Source organism: Mycteria americana, chromosome 22, assembly GCF_035582795.1.
Source record: "Mycteria americana isolate JAX WOST 10 ecotype Jacksonville Zoo and Gardens chromosome 22, USCA_MyAme_1.0, whole genome shotgun sequence".
NCBI classification, from domain to species: domain Eukaryota; kingdom Metazoa; phylum Chordata; class Aves; order Ciconiiformes; family Ciconiidae; genus Mycteria; species Mycteria americana.
Genome location: NC_134386.1, coordinates 1,061,177 through 1,085,121, shown reverse-complemented (window position 1 = coordinate 1,085,121; position 23,945 = coordinate 1,061,177). Strand labels below are relative to the sequence as shown.

The 23,945-nt window shown below is 42.5% G+C and overlaps 2 protein-coding genes across 2 annotated transcripts; both read right to left on the bottom strand.

Moving 5' to 3' along the window:
* Window positions 1-357: 357 nt before the first annotated feature.
* LOC142419574 (keratin, type I cytoskeletal 19-like) lies at window positions 358-3,906 on the bottom strand. The gene is made up of 8 exons (XM_075522674.1): window positions 3,418-3,906; window positions 2,526-2,608; window positions 2,217-2,373; window positions 1,860-2,021; window positions 1,371-1,496; window positions 1,048-1,274; window positions 801-889; window positions 358-377 (listed from the first exon to the last, which is right to left on the bottom strand). The coding sequence occupies exons 1-8, from the start codon at window positions 3,904-3,906 to the stop codon at window positions 358-360; spliced, it is 1,353 nt and encodes a 450-aa protein (XP_075378789.1).
* A 5,101-nt stretch (window positions 3,907-9,007) lies between these two features.
* Window positions 9,008-14,976, bottom strand: LOC142419576 (keratin, type I cytoskeletal 19-like). The gene is made up of 9 exons (XM_075522676.1): window positions 14,206-14,976; window positions 13,346-13,428; window positions 12,738-12,894; window positions 11,927-12,088; window positions 11,430-11,555; window positions 10,974-11,200; window positions 10,079-10,182; window positions 9,770-10,003; window positions 9,008-9,313 (listed from the first exon to the last, which is right to left on the bottom strand). Exons 1-9 carry the CDS (start codon window positions 14,974-14,976, stop codon window positions 9,288-9,290), a joined length of 1,890 nt encoding a protein of 629 aa, XP_075378791.1. The 3' UTR covers window positions 9,008-9,287.
* Between the last annotated feature and the right edge of the window lie 8,969 nt (window positions 14,977-23,945).

The window sequence follows — 23,945 nt, the reverse complement described above, 5'->3', positions numbered from 1 at the left end:
CAAAGAATGATAGGACGACCTATATTTGATTGGTTAGCTTGATAAATACCCGTTCAAAGTTTGTGAAATTAAATTTCTCAGACACATTGTTTTTATTTGCATTGCAGAAGTAAAGTTTTATTAGAGGCAGTGTTATCAGCAGAATGTGAGCCCTTAAACAAAGAACCAGTTGACAAAGACAAGTTGAGTAAGACAAGCATAGCAGAAGGGAAGAAGGGGTGATGAGGCAGGTGACCAGGCGCTCCTTCCAGATTGTTCCAGTTGCATCAGCTGTGCTGCAGAAGTGCTTGGTTCAGTCTCTCGTTGTCCATGTTCAATGCCTCTTAGTTGGAGGATGCCAGCATCGCTGCTATTGCTCTAGCACACTCTTGACTGTCCTGTGTAAAGACAGAGCAAATCATTTCCTTAAGGGGAAATCTGATCTTTCCTGCTGAACTGAATTATTTCACCTCACATGCTGTATTAGCAAGAGAAGCTCAGACGCTCCAAGCCCAGCAATACCCTAGGCACTTTCTCAGAGCTGTGTTCTTTTTTATTCCAATGAGCAAAAAAGCATACCCCATCCTGTAAAGTTTATAATCTGTATTTTATATTTAGGTAGAGGGAAGGGCAAGACTTACTGTATTTTAACCCCTGATTCCTCTGTGACAGAGTCAACGAGGTTCTCTCACTCCTGGGCTACTGGACCTGGGAATTTTGCCCAGCCCAAAATACAAAACTTTTTTCTGACAAAATATATTGTAGTCATTGGTTTAGATGCAACCCACTAATAAACATATCCTTACAAAGTGTTGTCTTACCTGTCGTGTCACCACAGTGGGAATGAGAGTAGGAAGTAGAATATGAATGGGAGTATTTTCCACCTTCTTGGAAAGCTCCTTGGGAAGCACTGTAAAAGGAGAGTAATTAGTTCACCAAAAAACCCCGAACCATTGGATATTCAGTCAAAAAAGATGTTGGTGTAGCTCCATGGACAAGAAGTCTCTATTAGCAATTAAGTACAGAACGATTTATTTTTATGCCCTTATTTGCAAACGGAATACGTACACAATGTCTTGCTGTCCCTCCTGCAGCAGTGCCCGGTACTGAGCAATCTCCTGTTCCAGGCGGGTCTTGATGCCCAGGAGCATCTTGTACTCCTGGTTCTGACTCTCCATCTCACAGCGGATGCTGGCCAGCTCCTCCTCTACCGAGTTAATCTGCCCTTGGATTTGTTGCAGCAGGCAGCCATAGCGAGATTCGGTTTCTGCCAAGGAGTTTTCCAGAGAGTTTTTCTGGAAGTGGAAATGCAGGAGTTTAGGACCACAGCTCTACCCCTCCCTGCCCACTCCAAGGAGGGAAGGGCCCTCAGCGATCCTGCCCCCACGTACCGTGCTGAGCTGCGCCTGCAGTTCGATCTCCAGGTTCTGCATTTCGCGTCTCAAGTCAGTGAGCTGGTGGCTGCTTGTCTGGATGTCCTGGCTGCTGGAAGTGACCTGCCGATTGACTTCTTCAATCTGCAGGAGTCAAGCCCCAAACACACTTTCTGAGTGAGAAGATCCTCTCAGGGAGCAGATTTGCTGACTGAGAACTAACATAGCCAGGGAGCCTCTCCCTTTCATCCTGTCCTCATCGAGAACAGCCTAGTCATTGCTCCGCAGATCCTGACGTTCCACCCACCTTTGCACATCAGACCTGGCCTGCTCCCCCTCTGCCGCTGCAGTCTCTCCCCAGCAGCTCTTCCCTTCCCACTCCCCAGCTGTGCAAGTGAGGTGCAGGTGAGCAGCCTCCCCCTTTTAGCCAAAGGCATTGCATGCCCAGCACCAGGGTGCCTGGGTTTTCTGGCAGAAGGAGACTCCATGTTTTGCCTCGCTACATACCTTGACTTCATACCACTGCTCAACCTCTCTGCGGTTCTTCTCGATGATCTGCTCGTATTCGTTTCTCAGGTCGTTGAGTACCTTTGTCAAGTCTTCGCCAGGGGCAGCATTGACCTCCACACTCACGTCACCACCAGTTTGAGACTGCAGCTGTCTCATTTCCTGCAGAGAGTCCAAAGAGAGAAACAAAGAGCACGGGGTCATTTCTTCTGTTGGGGACAGTGGGCAAAGCGGTATCAAGGTACAAAGGGATGACAGTCACATGACAAAGGCTGCATTGACTTGATGTGTAACTTTGGGAACCCTGAAGAGTCAAAGGACTATGTCTTGGCCATGCTGTTTATCATTGGATCGTACCTCCTCATGATTTCTCTTAAGAGCAATCAGCTCATCCTTCAGGGACTCTAGCTCGGATTCCAGTGAAGATCTAACCAGTGTCAGGTCATCCAGGATATTTCTCAAGCCATTAATATCAGACTCCACAGTCTGACGGATGACCAGTTCATTCTCATACCTGTACCAAAGAAAAGAGAAGAATTACACATTCATTTCATTGCAATGTGTAGGCTTGGTCGTACCACTTGGGACAGGGTATCATCACCTGCACTCATGAATCTCGTAAAATTCATGACACGAAAGATGCAGGGTTCACAGAGAGGCACTCACTTTGTTCGGAAGTCATCAGCAGTCATCTTGCTGTTATCAATGTCCAGAATCAGTCTGTTATTGTCCACAGTGGCAGAAATGATCTGCAAAAGGGGAAGTTGGAGAGGAGTCTTTCTGTGTTCAAGACACCCAGGACAAGAAGAAAGAAGACCCAAAGCTTTGGCAAGGCTTTGTTGTGGGTCTTAGAATTGTTTCCTGCAGTAATGCAGGGGCCACAGAAAGTTGTTGAAATGCCATGCCACAAGAACTGGCACGTGCAAGATTTTGGCTTCCGCAAACATTCTGGTGAAAGAATATTTTGATGGAGGAAAGAACAGAAGAACGTCTATGCTGGGAGATCATCAACCCCTATGGGTTTCTGCACTGTGGGTGTAGAAGGGAGTGTAGTCTTTCTCCCTGATGCTGTAACGCGTCTCATTCTAAAGAAAGCTGACTGTAAGGGAAGGCCTTGGTCCTTCCATCCGGTGTATGTAGGAGCGTGCAGAGACAAAGGGAGTTCAGGTCTTGCAGTCCAGGTGCTTTGGCTTTGCACTCCATCCAGCTGAACTGGGTGGGAGCAGAGGGAAAGACTGGAATACACACACACGCCTGGTTTGGAGCCACCTGTACAACGTGGGATTTCAGTTATGTGCGCCAGCATGTTGGGGCCTGGTGGGGCACTCCTTGATGCCTCGGGCCGTGCCCCCAGAGCACATCCCTTTCGCTTGCGGGGTGGCGTGGGGGTTTGCTTCCCCAAGAGACGGGAGCCGCAGCTCAGCAGGTTTCTGCCTGCGGTACCACCAGCAAGGCCATCCAGTAGCTCCCTCCCACCCCTTTAGAGCCGGCGCCAGAGGGAAGGAGGGAGTCCTCACAAGTGAGAATAGCGTGCGGGAGATGGAGGGGGCTATCCTACCTGATTTTGGAGTTGTTCGATGGTCTGGTAGTAGGAGGTGTAGTCCTTTGACACACTGGGAGCTTGTTTCCTGTACCACTCCCGGATGTGGTGCTCGAGCTGAGCATTTTCCTCCTCCAGCCTTCGCACTTTGTCCAGGTAAGCAGCCAGGCGGTCGTTGAGGTTCTGCATGGTGACCTTCTCATTGCCGCTCAGAAGGATGTCCCCCCCAGCACCAAAGCCTCCTGCAAAACCACCACCAAAGCCTCCTCCCAGGCCACCACCAAAGCCTCCGCCAAAGCCACCAGCAAGGCTGCCAGCGCTCATGCCCCCTCCGTAGCCAATGCTGCATGCTCCCCCACCATAGCTTCCACCGCCTATCACAGAGGAGGCGTATCGCCTGCAGGAGACGGAGGAACTCCTGCCGCTACCGCCACCACAGACACCTCCGCCTCCGCCTCCACCGCTCCTGTAAGAGGTACTAGATGTTCTCTTGATGCTGCAGCTCATGGTGGAAGTAATCGGATATCCAGCCCCAAATGCAAAGCCCGCTGCGCAGCTTGAAACAGAAAATCAAACTGCAGCCTTCTGTCCTCGCTGATGGTTATTTATACCTTGTTGGGTGGGTGTCACCTGTGAGGCAGTCCAGCTTCCCATGAAGTTTGCCAGCCCTAGTGCTCATGCCAAAAGTGATGTGCTAAGGAAATTTTGTCTGAGGTAAGTAAAACGCATTACCATTCTGTTCAAGTATGTCTCCACTGATTCACACAAAGCATGCACTATAATTTTATGTGGGTGGCTCTTTGTTGGATATTTAGTTGGATAATACAATATCTCATAGCTTCTATTAATCTGGCAATATATCACCAGTAATAGTAGTTAATGAAGGCTCCGCCTTGATTGTCTGTCTCCTTCAGTCTTCTGTGTGGCGAAATTCAGTATTTCAGCTTTTGTCTTCCTCCTGTGATCACAGACAATGATTCGTAAGACTAGCAGCCTCCAAAGGACTCTTCATTCATTAATTTATTCAAAATTTACATTAGCTATATAGAAATCTACTTTAATTTACTGAAATCAATTATTAATTCTTAAAACTGCATTCCCATGTCTGTTATGGAAGAGAACTTCACGCTGAATTTTTTATTCTGTTGTCACTGCTTATATTGAGGAAGGTCCTGCTGGTATTTAGCTTTTTCTGAAAGTGCAGGATGGTGATTGCAGTCATTTTTCTTGTTGAATAAAACTGGGTGACAGCCACAAAAGCAGTATTTTGCAAAGGAAAACATATTAAATATTTTCCTATCAAACAGCCATTAATTTTATTTTAGCTGTTTTAAATGGACTCAGAGGAAATTGAGAGGAGAAATTTCTGATATTTCATATTTTCATGATCATATTAAAAATAGCCATTTCTCAGAATATGTCCTTGAATTATATAATGCAGTAAAAAAAAGTTAGATTAAAATATGCAGTGCCAAAGATTAGATCTGAAAAAATATAATCATTATCTGAACTTGTTACAGTGAATTCTGTTTGCCAACAGTGAGAGAATATCTTGCAACACGAAACACGGAGTAAGAAACAATTGTGTATTTTTTTCCACTGCCTATGCAATATGGGATGTTCATGAGTTGCTTTTCCCATCTTTACTAATCAAGCTTCTATGAATCTGAGAAAAGCCTTGAACAGAAACAAATTCTCGGGTTTCCAGCTGTGTATTAAATATTGGCACTATAACTCCTACAGAAGAGTCGTTTGGCTAGTGCAAAGGAAGCACAAGGAGCTGGTGGAACCTCCTGTGAATTACAACCTCAAAATCGGCTTATCCACAGCGAGGGAGGATGAATTCAACCTAGAAGAATTTTAGGAAGAGATTTCGTATTACTGAAGAAGAAATAAACTCATTAAAATTAGCAAAAGAAGAGTGAGAAGGGATTGAGTCACCTTACACATGAAGGTACACATCAGAGGAAGGAGTGGGATTGTTTGAGTTTGAAGACAGTGTGCCTCTATCTGCCCCATGGATGTACAAAGAGCTGGGGCTGAACAGGAGCACCTTTCGACTGTGCTTTGCTCTTGGCGTGTAGCTGCTGCCATTCAGCTCAAACACCTTGTGAAACATCATTCCTACCTGCCTGTCTCCTGGAGCAGCACAGGCGCCAGGGAAACTGCTTACAAGTAAGATTCCTGCTGCCACCATGCCTCTGAGGAGCAACAGACAACTACCTGAAAATAGTACAGCTTCACCCTGGGTGAAGCCATATTCTTGTAGAGTCTTCTGTTTTGGGGTTTTTTAATAGGTTTATGATTTTACCATAGGTTTTGGTATATCCATATATCTGATTTTCTTCTTTTATCATAAGAATTATATAGAAAGGCTCATCAACAAAATATTGTTGAATTGGAAGGGGAGGGGTGTGAGCTGTTACCACTAGAATGTTATCTGCTATCTGAAAAAGTGCTTAGGCTTCAGAGGCTTAATATGCAATGAGATATGAACTTGAGGTGCTGAATCCCAGAGCTTGAATTCAGCTGCCTGAAGGCATCTCCTTGTAGGTACTGGCAGTGACTTCCAAAGAACTAGAGGTGTTAGCTGACTCCAGAAGGAATGGGACTTCAGTATGTGGGAAACACTCCTTAAGAGAGAAACAAAATTTTGAACTTAAAGTGAAACTGAATCATGAAAAAATCTACAAAATTATGACTTATCAACTTTTTGTCCACTAACTTTAATTAGAAACACCTTCACGTCAGTCGTGATTTTGCATACTGCTGTGTTTAGGGAGAATGTTGTCATATCCTTGGTCATGATGTGCCTCCTGAGCTTGAAACACTCTAGGATACTATCTAGTGCACATGCAGAAGTTTTTTCTATACCTTTTCCACCATTCCCTGAGTCTTTTCAGCTCCATCGTGTTATTTCTGAGACACGGTCACGAAAGTTACAGCACTCAAAATACAGCCCAGGGTCTCCACATACCCTAGACTGATACAGTGGAATTAATGGTGTTCTTCATTTTGATCTTCTGTATATGGAGTGGAGAATCACCTCTGTGGCTACAACCTTCAGGGGGACATATCCCCAAATTTCATAGTTCTCCATGGAAGATCCCAGCTGTATTCCATTCATCCAAACGTTCTCACTGTCTAGATCCAGAGGGTTTTCTCAGTCTTTGTTCAAGATACAGTGGGATTCCTTATTCCCCTCTCATACTCTCTTTTAATTTCCTTAGACACTGGTGTGTCTTTCTCCTGAAAAACCTTCATTCCCTCAAACTGGGTCTCTTACTAGGTGCAGTCTCCGTTCTGCCTGTTTTAACCCCTTCTGAACTTCATCATATGAACATGTAGCACTTAGTACCTGTTGGGCAACAGGTAATTGCGAGAGAGGAAAATAAATACTCTTTAAAGGTTAATTTAAAGCTTAGATTGACATCTGTGGAGGTAGTTGTAACATATAAGGTGCAAGAGGTAACGATATAGTACCCTCTAGAGGGCTCTGGCGTAAGCACAGTTGATTACTTTGTAATAATCCACGCACCATTTACTATGAACATTGTATCTCTTTCTAGATGATGCATGCAGTCCCAGTATCTAAAACAAAGAAATAGAGATCAGCATTGCTAGAATCTCATTCTTCTGTTTTGTGTCGCTGGAAGTGTTTGTGGAGCACAAAGTCTGTTGAACAAGTCTGCAAAACCTAGTTCATGCAAGCACAACACAAACATATACAGACTTCGATTTGGCGTAGGTCAAGTATTGCTATTTCCCTGAATGGTTTCCAAGTGTTGAGAAAGTTTGCATGGCATGGAAATTAATTTTCCATCTATTCTCTCGATCCACACCCTTGTGCGTCGACCTGTTTTACCTTCAGTCTGTGGTGCTAGCTCCTGTTGCACACAACCCAGTTTTCTCTGGCTCTTCACTCACCACTAGCAGCCACTCCCTGAGCACACAGCCCTGCATCAGCAGTTCAGCCTGTGAGTTCACATACAAGGGAAATAGACCCTTCACTTGTGCAGCCTCAGGGTAATTTTGGCCGCTCGTTTGCCCGGGATACTCTGCTGGCCTTTGTTGCTCAGACTGCTGTGTGCCTTTTTTTAAAACTTAGCTTCACCATAGACATCCCGTCGTGGCTGGGGTTAGGACAGAGCCTTCTGCAAGCAGCTACGTTGCCTGAACCTCCCCTGAGCTGCCAGGGAGCAGCTACGGGGAGACTGGCACACTGGGCAGGCACTAGTATTTTATGTTCCTTTCCAGGTTTTCCACTGCTGGGTTTACTTGCGAGCTGCACAGCCTGTAGTTGACATCTGTTCTGCGTTATCTAGGTGGTAGCTGTACAATGGACTAAGACTTTCAAATGAGTCTGAGGAATTCAGATGCTAACTTCTCATTAAAATTAATAAAGCTGTGGTTTACCATCTGCCTACTTTGGCAGCCCTCTGTCCTCCAAAATATCATGCAGAAAATTCCTGAGATTCCTCAAACGTGCACAAGAGACTGCTTTGAAAGGCCTAGGACAATATATTTCATTTCCTTCGATCTCTGAATTTGTTCGTCTCCAGAACGCAAAGTTATTTTTTTCAACTAAGTCTCTGGAAATGGGTTTTACCCATGGGGGTGGGATGCAATGAAACAAGCTACTGCTTGTTTTCATGGACAAAGTTGTCCCAATCACTGGAGAAAGCTATACTGTAATTTCTTTGAAATCATGACTACAAAAAAGCATATAAAAAAGCTGGACAGAAGCAAATGCAACTCCCAAAAGACAGCTAATAACAAGAGAGTGCTTTCTGGTTATTTGTTTGTTGAGTTGTTCCAAGCTGTTGCAGCAGCCAAGCAATCAAATTTTTCGCAAACTGTAGTCAGGAATGTTTTTACGTAACAGTTGGATGTGGCTGAAAGAGTTTATGTTAATTTTCTTCACAGTACAGATCTTCCTATATCCCAAAGTAAACATTCCAAGTACTTTCGCATGTACTTCATTTGTCACAGGTAGAATTGCTGTTAGTATTAACACTTTATGGAGGAGAACTTTGTAAAGATCCTGTAAATTATATTTCCTTTTAACTTCTTTTTCTTGTCTGTTCAAAAACAGATCCCTAGTTTGTGCATTTCCAGTTTAAACCGATGAGTGTCAGATAAGTTTTGTGAATCACAAATTGAAACATTCCTTTCATTTTACAATCATTCATGTTTCTTTGTGTCAGGCCTGGGTGGACACTCCTTTGGTGCCAACTTTATTAGCACTCATATCGTGCTGAGATTCTGCAGTCTGTTCCGGGCTGATATTCAACTGCTATTGAGTCTTAGAGCTCAGCTCCACAAGAGTATCTGGCACGTTATTAAAAAACAAAGGCACAGCCCGGGATGCTCCAAGAATATTGTGATCTGCCCCGAATGCTCAGAAATTGTGCTTTAACTCTAAATTTCATCATCAACTATTGTAATGTGTCATCAACTTCTCTACCTGGAGGCATGTGTTGGCATGGCTTTGTGTTTTCTTTTTAAGTGTTTATACCTACAGAATGGAAGAAAACCTACACACAGGATTCTGGTTGCATCAGACAGAAATGAAGTTTTATTAGTGACGTTTTCCTGATACAGAACAACCCAAGTAACCAACAGGTTGAATCTGGAAAGCAAGTAGCTCAAGTGCCAATGGTTGAAGTCACAAAGCATTCTGGGCAGAAGCAGCGCAGAGCATGCATGGCAGGTGGGCAGAGGGCCCATCTGAGGAGCTCTGATGGGCCTTTTTGGATAGATGGCGTCAGCAACGTTGAGGAACCATTAAGAGCATCTGTCTTTCCTCAGGAGCATGGGGAATGTAGAGGATTTGAGCCAATTTCTGTTTGAAAGGTCTTGCACTGTAGGATCCTCAATGTATATTCTTACTCAAAAGATTTTCTTCCATACCCTGTTTAGAAATAAAGAAAGCATTAATTTCTTCAGTACTGGCATGGAATCTCTGAGGCACCAGTATTTACCAGACAGAAAAGAAGCTTGATTATGTGATAGGTGACCATAAGCATTCCAAAAGCATAAAGGAAAACTTCAGCATGGTACAAAAGCAGCGGTATTTATGAGGTTCTGCAGAGAATGAGAGAAATGAAGAAAAACAGCTGGCATTTTAACTACATGATTAGCTGATGTCACCCAGAAAATTGAATAGAAATTGAATGTGTGTTTCTTAAGTGGAGTTGATCCTTTGCACACAAATAGGAAAGAATGTTTAATAAAAAGAAATCTAACACTTTCCAGAAATTTTAGTTTATCCTCGGTACTGTTTACCTCCGGAAGAGTACGTTGATACAGTGTATAAATTAGTAAGGATGGGACTGGGAGAACACTGTGACCATACAACAATTCTCACCTTGGCTTTCACCACCACTTCTGCAGGACTGAGACTGGGAAGATGAAGAGTAGGAGTGGGAACTGCTGATGCCTCCTGAGATCCTTCCTCCTCCTCCTCCTCCAACAATACTACTGCATCCACCACCACCGCTTCCCCCTCCTATTCCTCCACTTCCTCCTCCCATTCCTCCTCCCATTCCTCCTCCACTACTTCCTCCTCCCATTCCTCCTCCCATTCCTCCTCCACAACTTCCTCCTCCCATTCCTCCTCCCATTCCGCTGCCGGAGGAAATGCTACCACCTCCATATCCACCACTCATGCTACCACCTCCTCCTCCTCCTCTTCCTCCTCCAGAAGAATAGCCACCACCTCCTGTTCTACCACCTCCCATGCCTCCTCCCATTCCTCCTCCCATTCCTCCTGCTGGGATTCTGCAAAGAGAGAGAAAAAAGGAGGAAAAAAAGTTAATCAAATGCATTTTTTATCTCAGAAGGAAATCTATCTACAGATACTGCACGGAAGCCTGCCCTTCTCTTGTCTGTAATTCCTTTTAGAACCTACCACAGATCAGCAAGACAAGTGATGCAGTGCCAAAAATCAACCCCTCTTTCAATTTCAGCTTGAATGCAAGAATTTTTGCTTTTCCCACATTCTGCTCAGATATTTCTTGCAAGATTTAGCATTGCTGCTTTATCAGCATATGGTGTCACTGCACTCCAAATTGGAAAGGCAGAAAATGAAGCTTTAGCTGTTCTTTCAGGCGCCACTTACAAGCAAAAGCAGGCTCACTGCATAAGGGAAACCGAAGTAGCTTGAACTTTCAGAGAATTGCACACTGAGACTTCTATGAAGGTTTGGAAAACCATGGTCGTTTTTCTGCTTACCATCTTTTCCAAGGTGACTTCTGTCTGTTCAGTTACTGGCCTTTTCTGGAACCAGGGTAAAGGCAAGGCTCTGTATGTGGGTTTCCCTGTCCAGCCCTGAATCAGTTGTTCAGAATTTCTGTGTTAATTTTTCCTCACATGATTTATATTCTGAACAGGTTTGCCAAGAAATGTATAGTATCTCAAACCTGGGAGGCGATTGGTCAAGATAGCGGAATTAGCCTCATTTCAGTACAAAATCTGTTTTGCAAATCTAGACTGTTAATTTCCTGTCTTTGTGACTAATCTAGCAGCCCTGGGTTTCACATAATGCTGTGTTCTTTTGTCAGTTTACATACACAAGGTCTTGCTGCCCTTCCTCAAGCAGTGCCCGGTACTGAGCAATCTCCTGTTCCAGGCGGGTCTTGATGCCCAGGAGCATCTTGTACTCTTCATTCTGACTCTCCATCTCACAGCGGATGCTGGCCAGCTCCTCCTCCAAGGGGACGATCATACTCTGGATCTGCTGCAGCTGCATGTTATAGCGACGTTCTGTGTCTTCCAAGTTGGATTGCAAAGAGTCTACCTGCAAATGGAAAACAAAATACAGTTTATGGGAATGTGGCAAGTTTAACTCATTTTTGTGGAAAAATTGGCGATCTTCACAAACCAGAAAAAAGCATATCTTTGAAGATAAGTAATCCAGTATCCCATTCTCTACAGATGGAGTACTGTCTAGGCGTAACCATTCTTTCATTCTAGTGACACATACAGCCTGTGTCACAGGTGAAGCAGAAGCAAATACCTTTACTTACCATGCTGAGTTGCGACTGCAGCTCAATTTCCAGGCTTTGATATTCACGTCTCAGCTCAGAGATCTGTTGGTTGCTTGATTGTATCTCCTGGCCACTTGAGTGGACTTGTTGATTAACTTCTTCCATCTGAAAAATTCACACACAAAATTGAGGCATTTTTGATAATAAGAAAACATTTTGGGATTATCATAAAAGCATTGAGAAAGCAATTAATAAGAATGAAGAAAGATGTAATGTAGACTGCCTATGTGTATTTCCCACATGCCACTCTGCCAACTCACTCTGTGTAATTCACCTTGCTACTGAACACAGAGATTCTACATGCTTTACCACATAAACTTAATCTCCAGAACTGACCTGTTACAGTAAACTGCTTAAAGTAATTTAAAGTTATTGTCCCTTAAATAATGCGTGGTAAGTTGCCTTTCCTCTGCTGGATGCAGATAGGACCAGTTCTTTGTGAAAGGTTTAGTAACTGAAAAAAGCCTGTGCTTTACCTTCGTTTCATACCAGCTTTCCACCTCTCTCCGGTTGTTCTCAATAAGCCGTTCATATTCACAACGCATTTCATTTAATTTTTCCATCAAATTAATGCCAGGAGTAGCATTGACTTCCACATTGACATCACCACCAGACTGTGTTTGCAGTCCTTTCATTTCCTGTAAAAAAAACACAAAAAACCCGACCAGGTTCTCAAAGGGTGAAGGTAAGGAGAAATGTCATAGTTTCAAATAAAGGAGAAGAAGGGGACCCAAATCCTCACACAGCCATATCGCTCCAGCAAAGGGGCCTCATCTGCCCTTGTCGTGAAAGGGAACAGTTCTGCCATTCCTAAGCCAAACTTTACAGTGAACAATAGCCAGGCACCACGTACGCATTCACCCTGACATTTTCTCCTCAGGGTGATAAGGCATTCTATGCAGCGTACTCTTTGTGAAAATCCTTTTATGTATTTTTCTTCTCAATGGGAAATATCACTGCAGATAGTATAAATATTTTCTTTTGACTCCTCCCTATATTCCATCCAATTTTCCTTTCATGAGTTCAGCAACAAACTTGTACTTTGCACTGAAAACCATTCACTTCTCTGATCTCATTTTGCCACGTGTTGACCTAGGTGTCTTTTTACATGAGTTGCAGGCAGCTATGGATGCTACGTACTCCTGAAAATCAAAGCCCGATGGTGTCAAGTTGGATGATCAAAGTCAATGGCCACAATCTTGTTACTGCTAGTGGAAGAAATCCACAGGACATTCTCTGAGTGTTGAGTTTTTCTTAGTTATTATTTTAAAGTCTGGAGAAACTTACCTCTTCATGGTTCCTCTTGAGATAGATCAGTTCCTCTTTTAGGGATTCAAACTGTGTCTCCAAGTCAGATCTGGCTAGAGTCAGTTGATCCAAAAGTGGGCGTAATCCATTAATATCACTTGCAACACTCTGGTGGAGAGTGTATTCTGTTTCATATCTAAATGACAGACAAGAAAGATAGTAAAAGTACCGTCAGATCTCTTTGTTTGTTATCTTGATTATGAACAATTCCCATCAGTACATTTCTGGTCTTTAATTCTATTGCTCAGTTCTTAAAAGAAAGGACCCAGTTCTCTTTCCATCTCCAATAGGTTTGTTTGATTTCAGTGGAATTTCTCTGTGAGATTTATATGATGAGGATTATGCTTATCTACATGCAAGGATGGAGAAACTTAGTAGTCCTTTAAATGGCACTCTTCAATAACTTGTCTGGAGAAAAATAATAATGAAAGACTAGCAAAATCATTATCAGAATGCTTTTCCCAACAGTTATATATTCTGTCACGGCAGCCGAGAGGCTATAGCATTGACAAAGATTAATTGGCAATATGAACTCATGGGGGGTAAAGGGAGGCAAGATAGAATGAGACAGGAAGGGAAAGACTCACTTCAATCTGAAGTCATCCACAGTCATTCTGGTGTTGTCAATGTCAAGAAGGATCTTGTTAAGGTCCACATTTGCACCAACAATCTGAAAAGGAGAGGGCAGATGTTATTTGGTCAGTTGTCTTTTCAGTCTGACACACAGACAGAGGAAAGAAATACCTGTGCAGAAACACATTTCAGAATCTCTTTATGGTAATGTCAAGCCTGCCTAGTGCTGCAGGAGCTATATATAGAGAGAAGAGTTTATTGCTTCCAGTTAAAAGAAAGTGCCTTTGCTTTCAATTTTGGTTTACAAATATCCATTTAAAAAACCATAATACCTTGTTGGAAAGAGTAACTAAATAAACTCCTCATATTCCAAAAGCAGTGGGAAAACATAATTACCATTGCATTTGGCAACAATCGTATTCATGTAGAAGATATGGGACTATTAAATGGCTGAGGGCTAGAGTTAGACTAAATGCATATGTTGGCTCATCCTTCACAAAAAGATGCAATTATTATGGCCACTAGTAGCACGCCATAAGCAAGCAATGATGATATCTCCTGTCCAATAGAGTGAGGACCTAACAAGCAAGAGCACAGAGTTGAAGGGAGCACTGGACAGGCCCTATAATGGGTGCACTAGTAATGATCTGCCATTGCACCAAATGATGCTACCTGTGCCAAACACAAGCATGCCAGAGTACGCATATCACCCACAACAGAGAAAAACTCATAATCAGGCCTTGTCACCACACCAGTCTGCTTCCTGGCTAAAAGAAACGAGGGAATACATCGCCCCAAATAGGGATATTGCACTGCAGGAGGCAAGTGCCATTCTAACAAGAATCTGTTCAAAGTTAGTCAAATTACATCATACCTGGTTTTGCAGTTCTTCGATTGTTCTGTAATATTGGCTGTAGTCCCTGGTGGAAGTGGGACCTTGATTTTTATACCATTCCCTGATCAGTTGTTCAAGGTGAGCATTTTCGTCCTCCAAGTGTCGCACTTTATCCAAGTAAGAAGCCAGGCGATCGTTAAGGTTCTGCATGGTCAGCTTTTCATTTGTGGAGAGCAAGCCAGCGTCTTCACCAAACCCCACTCCACCAAAACTACCTCCACCATAGCTACCACCACCATAGCTGCCACCACCAAAGCTGCCACCACCAAAGCCACCACCACCAAAGCCACCACTACTGCCGAAGCCACTAAATCCACCTCCACTATATCCACCACCACCAAAACTACCTCCACCAAGACCAGCTCCATAACCACCTCCCATTCCCCCAAAACCACCCCCACCTGATCCAAATCCTCCTCCCATACTTCCACATCCCATTCCTCCTCCATAACTACCACCACTCATTCTCCCACCATAGCTACCACGGCTAATCCTTCCACAACTGCCACTGCTAAAGCCCCCTCCATAGTTGCTCCTGGAAACTCCTCCACCAAAGCTTCTCCCAGAAAAGCCTCCGCTTCCTCCAGAAGAGGTGTATTTTCTAGTGGACACTGAGGAGTATCCACCAGACTTACGTACTCCACAGCTGCTACCCCCTCCACCACCTCCACCACTACATCCGCCACCACTACCACCACCTCCACTGCTAATTCTAGTGGTACTAGTCGAAGACTTAGTGCCACAGCTCATAGTGACAGCAGGTAAGAGTCTAACCACAATCCCAAATTTAGGTGCACAGCCTGATCAGATTCAGGACTGCAAGTTTTCATCCCCAGCTCTCTCTATTTATACTTTTGACAGTGGGTGTCACCATCAGGGTGTTTCCTTCTCCCAGGGCAGACCGACCTTGTTGTTTGTGCCAAGAATAATTTGCTGAACAGTATTTTTGTGCTGATATCTCAGGCGATCTAGCCCATTGCTGGGTTTATGGTGTTTATTTAAGACCAAACATTTCATTTCTTTTGGGTGGCATTCTTTTCATTTAGCTTTTTCTGGAATAGGTAGGCTTTTGCCTCATGCAGCCTGGATCTGCTTTATGACGGAACAGCCACTTTATACAGGATCCTGTTGAAACTAATGTTGAGATAATGTGTACCTGATGGAACTATACAGAGAGAATTTTTGTTCTCAGTTCTTCCCTAAAAGAAAGAAGATGAGGCCCAAATCTGTCATGTTAGACTGTGCATTTATTTGTTCAATTATTAATCTACTTTCTTTGCTAAAATTTTTGTAGCTGCTATTGTCAAAGACTATTGTTCTCTTTTGCTCTTTAATATTTTGTGCATTTAAGATCTTCTACACTTCTTATATTCTTTTTCTCACTATACATGATAGTGCCAGAGTTTTATTAATAGGACTGTATAACTTGTCTATTTAGATTGCGCAACTTGTGTATCCCTGCCGTCACTTCGAGAACATATTTCTTTATATGAGAAGTCTATTTCAAGCAATGCAGTGGGATTCTTATTTAAAAACCAAAATCCTTCCTTTGTGAAGGAAGTAATAATACAGCACACTAGATAGCTAAGTCCTAGAAATCAAAGAGAAAAAAAATAGTGGATTTTTTTCACCAAAGAGCTGTTGATCTAAAATAGTAGGAAGATTAAGGATACTTTAATTGTGTTATAAAGTCAACTGGAGCGCAATTAGAAGCTGTATTAATGCAGACAATGACCTATAAACTACTGTGTGGGAAGATCTTTTATGGTTTAATGTAAAACTGCTCATTCTCTATTGTTACTGTGTCATATATTGCAGGTGATAGAGTAATTATATATACTGCTCTTAATGCAGAGATCCTTGAGACTCTAAAATAGTATCCTGAGAGAAAGCTGAAAGGCTTTTTACACAAATCAGTTGAAATGAGACTGTTGAGACCACAGAAGAAATTACACCATTCTTCAGTCTTGCACCGATCCCCAGAAGTTAACCATTGTAAATGGTTTTCATCCTCAGTTGTTACATCTGATGCTAAAGCAGAGTATCTTAAGACAGAATTGCATGTTTCTGAAAAATCTGTAAGAAGAGTCTGAGTTGGGCAAACAGTGCTGACTGACTCTCTGATTCCAGGTGACTGTCGTCTACAAAAATACGCTCCTGTTGTAATGTTTCTTATTTGTCCTGGGTGAAAACTAAATATTTTGCTTCAAATGCAGGATCTAATTTCCTCAGCATCTACTTAGCTCTGTCCTTAGACTGCAAGCTTTTATGAGAAATTTACATCTTATTTTTTAATACAGTAGAGACTTCATTCATGCAAACCCTACCACTTAATTGCACACAGCGGCAAAACCATCAGCATTTGTGGTCTTGCTGTAGATGGACCCCAAACTGTTACAGTTTGCTTGGAAGAAAGCGTACATTTTTCCAGTGACAGGTTTGTTCTGTGTTACTGAAACGTCCTCATTGTCTTTCTTCCTCCCTGTTGTGTTACTGATCTTCTAATGGCTGTAGGGCATTTATGAAATTTAGCAATCTCCCCCTAAACCTCAGGTGCAGGGAACAAAGGGCACCTCTGAGGAACTGTCATTTGTTGTCTGCTCTCCTTTTCTGAGCATCTTCGAAAAGGCCTCTTGCAGATGGCAATGCAGTGCAGTCCTTGCTTTCCAAAGGTCACCTTGATTTGGAAGTGGATTGTACGTTGCTGCTGGTTTTTACACTCTGCTATCAGTCTCCACGTGCATGATTCTTTTCCAAACTGTATTTCTGCCTCTTAACTTCTGGTCTTTTTTATGTTAAGTTAAGGATTATTTAACATTTTCTGACTGAATCCATTGTCCTGTCCTTTGCACTGTGCTTTTGCCAGCATTGCTTTATTGCTGCTTATGCAATCTCTTTCAAAAGCTCTCTGATTTTATCTTGCTATTTGATATACTCAATGGCTCAAAGATGATGAAAGATTTCAAGTAGCTTGCTGATGTGATAATTTCTCCTTGATTCACAGCTGGAGGATGGTAGTGTCACCTCAGCGGCGTAAACACAGTTTCTGGGCTTCTGCGTGTTGTGTTATTGGTGCCAAAAGATGTAGTTTGCTATATTCAAAATGTTTTTTCTTTTTACTGATGTTTTGCCTTTGTGTCTGGGTAATGTCATTTTGGTCAATGGGGGCCCTTTTTCACGCATTCCACTACGGTAGGTAAAATTGATTATCACATTCAAATTTCCATCAGTGATTCCAGTGATGTTCCTTGTAGATGCTTTCCATAGACAAGCTAGAATAATCTATGGGTTTGTTAGTGATAGTGAACAAAAAATTCTCTGGAATTATTAAAACAAGAGTAAAAACATTTGCTGAAAGTGTCTCTTTAGCTGTTTATGTACTTTCTGAGAACCTACATTGTTTCCTATTTTATTTATGGGTTGTCTTTTTCTATACATACTTTTTCACAGCAGGGACTTGTCCATACTGGAAGGTTCGTCTGATAAGGGCATATGTTATCGTATGCTTGGAAAATACTTTAAGAAATAAAAGCAATGAAAGAAAAGAAAGGGTCGAGCCATTGGGGGTGGAGAACTTTAGATAGCCTCAAAATTTCATTTTAATTCTATATTATTACCACTACTTATATATAATGGAGGAACACAAATAAAAGATTTTGCATTTATATCTTTGGAAGCTCTGAAGTCGTGTGCTCATAGCATGTTCCTTTTTTGCCTTTAGTGTTGCTATTATTTCATTTTTGTTACTAGTTCAATCTTAGTGCTTTTTATAGAAATCCTGCTGGCTGTTCAGCTATGCTGTATTCTTAACAGCTGAAAATTTCCCCTTGTGATATTTTGTTTCTTTCACAGTGACTATGTTCTCAAAAATGTAGTATGTCTCTTTGGACTATAATGCTAAGGTACCTGAAAAATACAGGTGAACTATGACTACTTCATCCTCTTGTAAAGTTGCATACATTGAATTCCCTCCTGGCATATTTTAACTTATTGATTATTAAGTATTTAACTGCAAATATTTACAAACCAGAGAAGATCCATTCTGTGGACAGGATGAATTTTTCCTTTCTGAGCTCATTTAAAGAGCCTTCAAACATTTTTGTTCTCCGATGCTTTCCACTCATGTGTTATATGGATGATGTAAAGTTTATAATTGATGGAATTACCTAAAAGGAACTGGCAATTTTAGGACCTTTTCTTATCTCTTTCCTATATATGATGCACAGTTTAATCATTAATGTTTTTGAGTTGATACGGCATCCAGTGTGCTATATAACATTGCTATTCCCAAATCAGACCAGAATAAGGACATTTGTTACCACAGCTACCAGCATTACTCAGCCTGCGGAGTATCTGAATGTTTTGGCACTGCGTACTGCTTCTTGTTAAGCTCAGCACATGCCACGTTTCAAGTACAGCTGACATTCTTTCACTCTCTGTTATTGTTTTCCTTTTAATCAGGCCTCCGTGATATATATCAAAGAAGTGGCTGCCTAGCATCAGAATGAAGACAAACTCTGTGAGCAGCCCACACTGCTGTGTATTTTAGCAAAACTGGGAGACTTTTACAACAGGCTGGAGCTGCTGCATTCAAAGCAGACCTGGAGAAAATGTATTCTCAATTTTGTGTCTGTGCACTGACAAATTAAAACATTTCCCCTTAATTCATTTTTGTTCTGATGCCATGCCTCAGGCAAGTGCTGCGGTTTATTCTCTTGATCCATTTAATAATCTCTTCCCTTCTCTCTTACCAGAAATTTTTGTAAGAAGAGAGGATCTGTTTTCACCTAGGAGTCTGCGCTCACTCTTCATTCCTGCTTCATCTCATAATATTCTAGAGAAATCACAGTAATTTCCAAAGAAAATTAGATTAGACCCAGCAAAGGAAACAAGAACTATTAAGGCAGCAGTGAGCTTGCCTGTGAAGTTTAAAACCTCTAGCACTCTCCAAGCCAACACTTTTGTGCAGGATAACTTGGATCTTCCATGCAAGTGGGTTGATGGGAAGAATGCCTCTTGCTCAGATCCCGAAGATGTACACACCATTTTTGTCATTGGGATGTGGCAGCCATGGCTCAAGGCTGTTGTGCCCTACAGCAGACAGGCAGTTTACAGGCTGCTAATTACTGCCTAGCAGCTGCCAGTTACCATTTCTATCACTTTCTGAGCCAGAATCAGAGTTGTCCCTCTGTGGTTACCCCAGGCTCCTGCAGGGTGAAGTCAATTCAATTGGAATAATTTTTCTTGTTGGTACCAAAATGGAACAGAGTTTTTTGTATTGCCTATAACAGCTGGAGGGTATGATAAGAGCATCTGCCGTCAAGGTCTCCTGCCTCTCTCTAGAGTTTAGGTGCCTCAGTCCCTTTGGGATAAGCACCCTCACATCCCCCTCCAGGCTGTGGGCATCTACAGCTCTTCTGTCACCTTAACGGCTTTGATTACTGCAGTATCCTCCAAGATGGAACGTAGAGATTTGAATCCCAGCCTGCAAAGGCACTAATCCGCATGTTGTACTTTCTGTTACTACAACTAATGTGTTGTATGAGAGAAAGTCATCCACTCTTCTTGAAGTGTTTTACGGGGAGGAAGGGCATGCTGGCCTGTGGGAGGCATGCTGCTGGGCTGAGCTCTGCCGAGGATTTACACACTTCAGGGGCAACCTCCGTTGTCTCTGCTTGCCAGTGGGAAGCGGGAAGGAGCTGCTACTTGCTCCCCTTAGCCTCAGCCTGGTCTGAGCAAGTGCAGAAGCAGCCTAAAGAACTTGTTAGTCAAAAAGTACGATTTTGTGAATGTAATAATTCAAGGTGGTTAAATACCCACTGAGCCAGGATTTGGGAATCAGAGCTTTGGATTTCAGCCAGTCTAAGAGTAGCTAAATCCTGTTTATGCCTACTGCCTTTGGGGATCTGGCCCCTGCTTGATTGTCCATATAGAGAATTAGTATCACAAAACTCCCCCAACCCTTTAAGCAAATGACTGCCTAAGCAACCTGGGCTGCCCCCTCATAAATGTGAAGAAAAACCACTAGGACATTCATGCTGAGATGGGTGGGCTCTAGATGGAGCTGCTAGTTTCTTCCTTCCCCCCCAACAGTGCAGCAAAATGGCGTACTTTGCTGTACTCCTTCTGTAGCCCATGAATATAGCCCGTGTAGCATTTGACAATTAATAGGGCTGACAATTAATGCTAAACAAAAGAGAGATCAGCAGAATATATGCATAGGCGATTTTGAAATTACATGTGTGCCTTCAAATGGAGAAAGGAATTGCTCTGGGAGTAATGAAGACAAACATACAGGAGTGTGTGTGTACGTTTATTTTTGCCTAAGGTTGTTCTGAAGGTCTTGTTCCAACACGTACCACAGTTTTCTTCTCAGAGCACTAATAGGAACACCAGATAAGTATCTGAATTGCAACATTTTGTACTCATAAAATTAAAGCTTATTATGCTGATTAATGCCTAACAAAATGCATGCACATAAAAAGTGCAAGGTTCTCCTCACTACTCTTAATATCGCTGGAGTCCCAATTTAAGCATGCCCTAAGCTTTGAGACCAGACACTACAATATTTGTTTCTTACTCCTGCTTTGCAATAGTTTTAGTTTTCTAGCTCTGTTCCTCCACATAAGTTTTTTTGCATCATTGTTATTATTACAAGCCTGTTCCCTCAGTAAGCAAATGCTAGTGATAACCTAGATGCAGATTTTCTGTATACAAAATGGAAAAAGGAAAGAATACTTAAACTGGCACTTTCTTCCAGGGTATGGTAAGAAACCATCTAAATTCAGTTGGTTTTTTGTCTGTAATGAGCACTAATGCCATGCTTAAGTAGGTATTTTTCTAAGTTTATTGGTGGCTTGTATTTATTTTGTCACATACTGTAACGTGTAGCAAATAAACTTTATTATGAAGCTTATTTGCGTTATAGATGCAGACTCATTACAGGCAAGGAACATTCTAAGAACACCTTGTTAAGAAAGGTACAGATTTTAGGTAAGGAAGAAGACCGTACGATCAATGCTGAGTAGTAAAAGTAGTAATGGTAATATTATATTATTTATCCTACCTGCTCAGTAATTTTTACTTATTTCTGTGTGTGATTATAGCCTATCAATGTAAGCATTTAAATCTGTAAGCAGAATGGCATAGCATGTTACGCCACATTGCATTCTACTGTGTGCATGTTTGTACTGCAGTACTGGTTTTTAGGACACAGGATTGAGCTGCCTCATTGCTGTGTGGATTCGCCTTCCCACACTTGAAACTCTTCAAGTTTCATTCTGCTTTGCTCTCACAAGGACTTGTTTCAGTGGAATTTCTTCTGCAAGGTTAGATGCATAGGTGCTAGATAATTAGATAACTGGCAGTAAAAATACTAAAAGTTATATTTTTGGAAAGAAGGACAGAATCACAGACTCACAGAATCGTATAGGTTGGAAAAGACCTTTAAGATCATTGAGTCCATCTGTAAACCTAACACTGCCAAGCCCAGCACTACACCATGTCCCTAAGCACCTCATCCAAAGATCTTTTAAATACCTCCAGGGATGGGGACTCAACCACTTCCCTGGGCAGCCTGGTCCAATGCTTGATAACCCTTTCAGTGAAGTAAAATCTCCTAATATCCAGTCTAAACCTCCCCTGGCGCAACTTGAGGCCATTTCCTCTCCTCCTATCACTTGTTACCTGGGAGAAGAGACCGACCCCACCTCACTACAGCCTCCTTTCAGGCAGCTGTAGAGAGCAATAAGGTCTCCCCTGATCAAGAGGTATCAGTAGGCTCAGAGTTGCGACGATGGTGCAGAGCAGCAAGCTCCATCACAGACAGACTACTCCTCCAAGTAAATTGTATCTAACCTCCTTCATAGCCTCCCGGGTGTTGCTATAAGGCCAGAGGCCAGGTGATGGTCTGTAAGCCACCCTATAAAAGCAGGAAGCATGCACTCAGCAGAAACATTTTTGAGATTAACTTGGCAGGCTCTTACAGGAGGCCTGAGAAGCAGGGCTGCTGTATCGGGAGTGTTCTTTCATTTGGGCTGTTAGTTTAGTGTCCTGAATAGACAGCTCTAAGAAAGAATTGTCACAGCCTGCAAGAGGTGTAAAACTAGCAGAGCCATCAGAGAAAGCAGTTTAGGGGACAGCTAGCCACACAGGTGTCCCTTGAGGTGCTTAGGGACATGGTGTAGTGGTGGCCTTGGTAGGGTTAGGTTTACGGTTGGACTCGATGATCTTAAAGGTCTTTTCCAACCTATATGATTCTGTGATTCTGTGATTCTGTGACAGAGACAAATATGATCTGATGCTGCAAGGGTTTTAAAAATGAAGTAGATTTTGCAATATCGGCAAAAGGGAGGGAGATGGGGTATCCTTGCAAACGGAATCAGCACTGCCTCTTTGCATGTCAGGTCAGGGCTATCAGTGCATGCTGATGTGCATGGAGTAGTCAGTAGTCCTCCCTGAAGATTAGCCAGTTCCTCAGGCCCCCGTAGAGACACTGATCAGAAAAAAATGTTGTTCTTAGATTTTTTTTCTTTTCAAATACTAATCACATTGGCTGAGAGCCTGGCATAAGGCAATGCAGTGAATCACTGGCACAGATCTGCCTAGAACGTGGGCGTTCAGGATTCCCATTCCCATGGTCTCCCACTCAAACTGTGTTTCTCAACCTTCTCCAGTGGGTGATGCCTTCCTCAGAGGGAAAAAACAAAACTCATGACTGTAACACTGAGAGAGAAAAACTTATCGCAGCGATACTCCTATTTGGTTCCCTTTGTTTGTGTTTAAGGAGATGAGTCGAGAAATGCAAGGGATAAAGAATGTGCTAGTGACCAGGTGTCATGTGAGAAGCCCTCTGAATTATTTTCAAGTGAAATTGCCCATATAGTTCATTTCAGTAATTCAGCCCATAGAAGTTCTGCTTATGCAGACCCCACACTTTAATTAGCCTCAACAGAAATGAAAAGCACTGTAAGGGATACAGCATGGGGGAGCGGGCAGAGAGAACCCTCTGCCCAATTAGCACACATCCAGGGCGTAAAGGAGGGAAACATGGCTGTAATTAAAACAAAGAGAAAAAGTTCAGTCTCTGTCTTTTAGGGCATTTGCACCCTTATCACTGTGAGCAGTCCCTCTACTGTGTGGTCTGTAGGCAACCCTTAAAATTGGTTTGGGAATCTTTTCTCTTGGATATCTTTTCTTTTTCTCTCAACCTACCACTGGGTTTTGTAAAATCACATCCTAAATATGAATAATTTGCCAATCTTCTTTGTAAAATGTATACCTGTCCATACTTAGACATGAGAACTGCCCTGAAGAGGAAATACATAGAAGAGGCCAGGTATTGTACAGCTACCAGCTGCTGGCTGGTTATGATCAGCAAAACTAGCCTGTGAATTCCTTCTTCTGTAAGACCATATGTGTGCAATTTGGTTCATACTGCAGCTTTATGAATTTATTTTACAGTGCAGATAGCTACTGTCACCAAGTAGGGCTATCTGAACCCCCCCCAAGTAGGGATTACTGAACTTTTATCCACTTGTTAGACAATGTGTACCCAAGCAGGCAGCACTCGAAAAGTGTTCATTTTGGAGAATTCATTGTAGATTATTTGAGTTCTGCGCTCAGGGGTGTTTTGGCACTGGGGGCTGAAAATCTCCATCTTTACATTCCATGAGAAAAAAGTTTCATAATTCATTTTAGTGACTCCTTAGGAAGATTTT